The sequence below is a fragment of the Mercenaria mercenaria genome, chromosome 15, assembly GCF_021730395.1.
Source record: "Mercenaria mercenaria strain notata chromosome 15, MADL_Memer_1, whole genome shotgun sequence".
Taxonomy (NCBI): Eukaryota; Metazoa; Mollusca; class Bivalvia; order Venerida; family Veneridae; genus Mercenaria; species Mercenaria mercenaria.
In genome coordinates, this window is record NC_069375.1 from 24,409,887 (window position 1) to 24,416,696 (window position 6,810).

General features: G+C 32.4%; 1 protein-coding gene across 1 annotated transcript; it reads right to left on the reverse strand.

The window, feature by feature from the left end:
- Positions 1–1,537: 1,537 nt before the first annotated feature.
- On the reverse strand, positions 1,538–5,354 carry LOC128548737 (G-protein coupled receptor Mth2-like). Its single transcript, XM_053524131.1, has 2 exons — positions 4,876–5,354; positions 1,538–4,110 (listed from the first exon to the last, which is right to left on the reverse strand). Exons 1-2 carry the CDS (start codon positions 5,345–5,347, stop codon positions 3,479–3,481), a joined length of 1,104 nt encoding a protein of 367 aa, XP_053380106.1. The 5' UTR covers positions 5,348–5,354; the 3' UTR covers positions 1,538–3,478.
- Positions 5,355–6,810: the final 1,456 nt, after the last annotated feature.

Here is a 6,810-nt window from a genome sequence, read left to right on the forward strand (position 1 = left end):
AGATAAAACTCTCTCAAAAGTTGCAAAACTAGTCAAAATATACAAAAAGTGACAAACTAATTCAAACTCTGAACTCTCTGAAGAATAGCAGAAATAGTCAAAGTACACAAAAGTGACAAACTAATTCAGACTCTGAACTCTCTCAAGAATTGCAAAAGACAGTCAAAATATACAAAAGTGACAAATTAATTCAAATTCTGAACTCTCTCAAGTATAGCAAAAATAGTCAAAGTACACAAAAGTTGACAAACAAATTAACACTCTGATCTCTTTCAAGAATTGCAACAAATAGTCAAAATATACAAAAGTGACAAACTCATTCAAACTCTGAACTCTCTCAAGAATTGCAAAAAAATAGTTAAAATATATAAAAAGTGACAAACTAATTGAATTCTGAACTCTTTCAAGAATTGCAAAAAATAAGCAAAATGTACAAAAAAAGTCCAACAAATTCAAACACCTTTCTTGCCTACCTATCGGGGAAAGTATACATTTGTCCGAGCACGCGCCGGGGATAGATATTCCTGTCTTTCCCTAGGGAAAACTTTGTCTAAAATTGCGTGCAAACTCTCTCAAAAATTGCAACTAAAACTGCAAAAAGTGACAAACCCATTCAAACTCTGAACTCTCTAAAGAATTGCAAAAAAAGTCAAAATATGAAAAAAGTGACAATATAATTCTAACTCTGAACCATCTCAAGAATTGCAAAAAAATAGTCAAAAAACACAAAAGTGACAAACTAATTCAAACTCTGAACTCTATCAAGATTACAAAAAAGGTCAAAATATACAAAAGTGACAAACTTATTCAAACTCTGAACTCTTTCAAGAATTGCATGAAATTGTCAAAATATGCAAAAAGTGACAATCTAATTCTAACTCTGAACTCTCTCAAGAATTGCAAAAAAGTCAAAATATACGAAAAGTGACAAACTAATTCAAACTCTGAACTCTTTCAAGCCACAACAATAACTGCTTTCATAATGATGAAATGTTTTAACAAAACGTGTTACACACTAGTATTTTTTTCAAACTAATTAAAACTCTGAACTCTTTCAAGAATTGCAAAAAAATAGTCAAAATATACAACAGAAAAGACAAACAAATTCAAAGTCTGAACTCTCTCAAATTGCAACAAATAGACAAAATATACAAAAATTGACAAACTACTTCAAACTCTGATACCTCTCAAGAATTGCAAAAATAGTCTAAATATACAAAGTGACAAACTAATTCGAACTCTGAACTCTCTCAAGAATTGCAAAAATAGTCAAAATTTAAAAAAATAGTGACAAACTTATTAAAACTCTGAACTCTCTCAAGAATTGCAAAAATAGTCAAAATTTACAAAAAGTGACAAACTTATTAAAACTCTGAACTCTTTCAAGAATTGCAAAAAGTAGTCAAAATACACAAAACAAAAGACAAACAAATACAAACTCTGAACTCTTTCAAGAATTGTAAAAAATAGTCAAAAGATATAAAATGTGACAAACTAATTCAAACTCTGAACTCTTTCAAGAATTGCATGGAATTGTCAAAATATGAAAAAGTGACAATATAATTCTAACTCTGAACTCTCTCAAGAATTGCGAAAATAGTCAAAATATACAAAAAGTGACAAACTCATTCAAACTCTGAACTCTCTCAAGAATTGTAAAAAAGTAGTCAAAATGAACAAAAAGTGACAAAACTAATTCAAACTCTATCAAGATTACAAGAAAGTCAAAACATAGAAAAGTGACAAACTAATTTCAAACTCGGAACACTTTCAAGAATTGCATGAAATTGTCAAAATCTGCGAAAATGACAATTTAATTCTAACTCTGAACTCTCTCAAGAATTGTAAAAAATAGTCAAAATATACAAAAAGTGAAAAAGCTAACTCAAACTCTCTCAAGAATTGCAAAAAGAGTCAAAATATACAAAAATTGACAAACTAATTCAAACTCTGAACTCTCTTAAGAATTGCTTAAAATAGTCAAAATATACAAAAGTGACAAACAAATAAATACTCAGACATAACATACTGCACAAAACAGCACATGTTTGTAAATATAATTATACATGAAAAGAATAAAAAAAATCGATTACGCAACACTATCCAAAATGTCTGCACTTTTTCCAACTTGAAATTTTTGTTTATTTCACAGCTTTTTAAAAAAGCATTTTCTAATTAAACTCTAAAATGATAATGATACATTAAGCCACAACATTAACTGCTTTCATAATAATGAAATATTTTAACAAAACATGTTACACACTAGTATTTTTTTCAAATGTTTTGTTGAGTTTAACGTCGCACCGATGCAATTATATGTCATATGGCGACGTTCCAGATTTGATAGTTGCGGAAGACCCTAGGTGCTCCTACGTGCATTATTTCATCACGGGCGGGCATCTGGGTAGAACCACCGACGTTCCGTAAGCCGGTTCCCATTTTTACAAATGATCTATACGATTTTATATAGAACATTGAAATCGGAGTAGACTGTCGATACAACTAAGATTTTTGATTTTCAAAACAACAATAACTTCTCTGTCAGTACTGATTTTTCTGTTCTTTAATCATTGCTAAAATCCGGATCACAAATGACGTCAAACGTCAAGTGTTTTTTAGTTTTATTACATAATTTCAACGTATATGCATGCCCTTTTTTACTTATGAAAACGTTGTTTGTGTAGAGAGGGGTCGGTTAAGTTATCTAGGAAAATTTGGCCGTGCTAGGTAATAGGCTACTTTGCAGCTCATCGATATTTAGCCAGTGATATACATGCCGAAAGAAAACAACACGGTTTTAGTTAAATGTGAACAATGTACAGTGCTTTTGTTTGTTTGTTTTAGGTTTAACGCCGTTTTTCAACAGTATTTCAGTAATGTTACGGCGGGCAGTTAACCTAACCGATATTCCTGGATTCTGTACCAATACAAAACTGTTCTTCGCAAGTAACTGCCAACTTCCCCAGATGAATCAGAGGTGAAGGACGAATGATTTCAGAAACAATGTCTTTTATCAAATCGTCACAGAGAACATATGCCTCGCCCGGGGATCAAATTCACAACCCCGCTACGCTCTCCCTACTGAGCTAAGCGGGCGGGTTATGTACAGTACTTATACACACATAATCACAATTGTATTTGCAGAAAAGGTTTCGAAATAAAAGTTTTATTATTACTGGTGTGTTTTTTTCTGTATAACCAAGGTGCTAGCATATACTTTTTAAAAATGGTCTAAATTTATATATATATATACACATGTGCAGTGAAAATTGTTTTAAATTAAAAACATTAAATAACACATTTAATCTCGTCGGTCAGACAGATCATGAAGTTTAGTCGAGTTTGAAGGCAATTTATTTCTACTATCTGTAAACACATTCTGTCTTTTCTTTCTTATTACGTTACAGACATTACTTGTGCAGGTCAAACTTAAGAAAATGAACAGACCTTGCAGGGAATTACACAGAATGAATAAGTACTAAAGAAAAGAACTGTCAAGTGAAGTTGCTAGAAATGAAAACAGCCACGTCAGACCCATGATTAGAGCCAGTTTCAGATTGATTAAAAATGTACATTTGTTCTGGGTTTTCTTTAGAACTGAACCTTGCCGAATGGCGTTTGCTATATTTACAGCTGTAACTGCATACAGCAAAATATCCATCAGTTTGAAAACGGCTAAAGGAATGAAAACGAAAGTCAACAAACCCTTTGAAGAATTTATCCAACAAGAACCATTTCCATATTGTGGTCTGTAAGGACTTTCAGACAAGTCGGCGAAATCAAGAATTACAGCGGGCACAACAAAAACAAAGGGAGCCATCCAGCAATACAATATACCTAACAGGACAGGTGTACCGCGGGAGCCTTGTACTAATAGATTTGAGAAAGTTTTAAATGAATCAAACCCAACAGCATTCATTGAACAAAATGCTGCAAGGAAAAAATAATGTGTAGAAATTCCAAATGTGATACATGCTGTCTTAATATTTCGAAAGGAGAATGAAACAAGGAAAGATAACTGTGCGCAAAACAATGAAACCATTAGGTTCATCATGATATTTCCGTGGTAATTACAGAGTTGTTTCAAACATAAGTAAAGACAAAGTGTGGCTTACAAGCAAACGAGAGAAACAAGCAAGCCAGCAAACGTCATTGCGTTCTCGAGTATGTTTTCAGAAGCTTCCTGTCTCAAATATTTACGTTGATGTTTATCGAGACAAACATGTGCGTCAGTACCATTTATATAAAACTTATCTCTTGCAAAGTAAACATTAAGGGGTCTTAAATAAAGAATTGTTTCATTGAACGATATTTCTGTCTCGTGTATCTCGACAAATTCACATACTTCGCTCGCACAAATTTCTTCAGATAAGTTGCAAGTTGAATTTCCTCCATCCGACTTGCCCAATAAGAAAATAGTATCACGTGCATTCCTGATATTTAGATTTACCAACCGCTTTAAACTGTAAGACGGAATTGGTGTATAGCATGTATTTGGTCTGTCGCATTTCAATACTCCAAACTGCTCAAATCCGCTGAAATATCTTCTAACATCAAACTCGGTTAGATTTAATGCATTGCAGATGTAACAATCTTCGTTTTTGTAAGCTTTAAAACCATAAACAATGTTAGTATATACAGGTCCCGTCTGTCCCTTTTCACACCTGTCTTTGATATCATAGATGCTAAAATTAGAATAAAATGCAGAGCATGTTTGTACAACGACTGTGGCGCACGTCCGATATTTAGTAGTAGGAAATAAATACGTATCACATGCGTTTTTGTCAAAGTTTGTAACAATATCTAAATTGTCCGAAAAATTACATTGTACCTCGAATTCCCAAAATATTATATTTTATATGTCTACATCATTACAAAGAGCACAATATATATTTTTGTAAGTGATATGACCACTGTTGTTTTCATATACAGGTATTCTTGACAAAAGTGAGTCAAAGTTCTCTTCACAGTTGAATATTTGCTCACTATCTGTCCAGTACTTTGAACATTTTGCAACCATGAATACACCTTGAACATCCTGACCAGTATTCCAACAGTCTAATCCCGTCGTCTCCATATCAGGAAAAGTCCTAATACAAGAATATTGCCATTTCTCGAGACTTGGTACCAATTGTGTGCTGTTTCCTTTGCAGCAATTATTATTATAAAATCGACACATATCATCACAGTGTTCGCATCCACGACACTGGTTAACCGATCCGCATACAAAAGGATTTTGTATTTCTGGTATTTCAGATAATTCCAAAAAGTCGAAAATCTTCTTTGGATCGCATACAATCATTAATGCGAAGATGACAGACAGACTAAAGCAAAATCTTGAATGCATGTTTAAGATAGGCGTTACCTTGCTCCTTCACATTCCAGTTTTAAAATGAACGCTGTGGAAACAGATAGGCATTTATATAGACAGTATGAAAACATGTTCGCCTGATGCAATGCCTGAATATCGAAAATATTCTATTCATCTGCTCTGTAAAAGTTAAACATTCATAAAGGTCATGCTTAATTCTTTTGATTTGAATGGAATAGGTTGCCTAACAATGACCGGTTTTATTTTATCTTGGTTGCAATATCTGTGTCTCAGAAAACAAGTACCTAAGTGCTTTAGTTCAAAACAGTCCTAGAACAAGAAAGTTTGACACACAGGATATTTACCTGTATACGTTAGGCATAGTTAATTGAGATTGATACAATTACTAGTACATCTTTTCTATGTGTCATATATTACAACACCTGTAATAGTGACATTTTGTTGCAAGCAATAATATAGTATCTTCACAATAAAATACGGAATGATACTTCATTTTCTCATCGAATTCTTAAAAGTTAGGATTTTTTTCAGTAAATTATCTGACAAAAACATCTGAAACGGTGCGGCAAGGGCAACTCATATACATGCAAATAATTCTGATAGATCTTGTTATGAAAACAATATGACATTCTGCTTTAAAACGTTTTCATTTTCAACTCAACTGTGTAAGTGCAAAAACAATAGATATCTCTTCATGTAAGCACTTGCCTGAGGCAAGAGTTGTCATTCCTTGCAAAAACAATTATAAAATAAAATTAGAAATTCAATTTAAAAACGCGGAAGTAGAATTCTACTTTAAATGAACACAGATTTTAGAAATTTATTTAAAACCTAATTAGAATTTCATATAATATTTCTCTACGAGAATTTCAGAGATAACTTGATAAATATTTATAATGATATATCGCCTATCATTACAATGCGCAAAATTAGATCAAAGTTGATGTCATTTGGCAATACTAAGTTCTGAATATAAAGAACAACATAATAAGTGATTTTTCTAATTCGACATTTTGTCTGTCATGTCTGCTTGTCCATGTGTATCTTCAGTTACTTATGAATGTGTGTATTATCTAAAGCCAGGCACTTATTGAAATACATTTACATTATAATTCTTAACAATGTTGAGATATTCCTTGAAAGAAAGGTATGCTTTTTTAAATTTCTTACAGAAGTAATGTTTTGGCATTTTTTTATATCAAGTCATTCTTTTCAATACTGGTTGTTAGTTGCTGTGTAAATAACGAGCGTAATAAATATTGGTAACTCAATTTTCAAAGAAATCTAATTCCCATTAAAATTATTACAGAATGTTTGTTTGTTTTGGGTTTAACGCCGTTTTTTAAACAGTATTTCAGTCATGTAACGGCGGGCAGTTAACCTAACCAATATTCCTGGATTCTGTACCAGTACAAACCTATTCTCCGCAAGTAACTGCCAACTTCCCCACATGAATGAATACTATTGGTCCAATATTT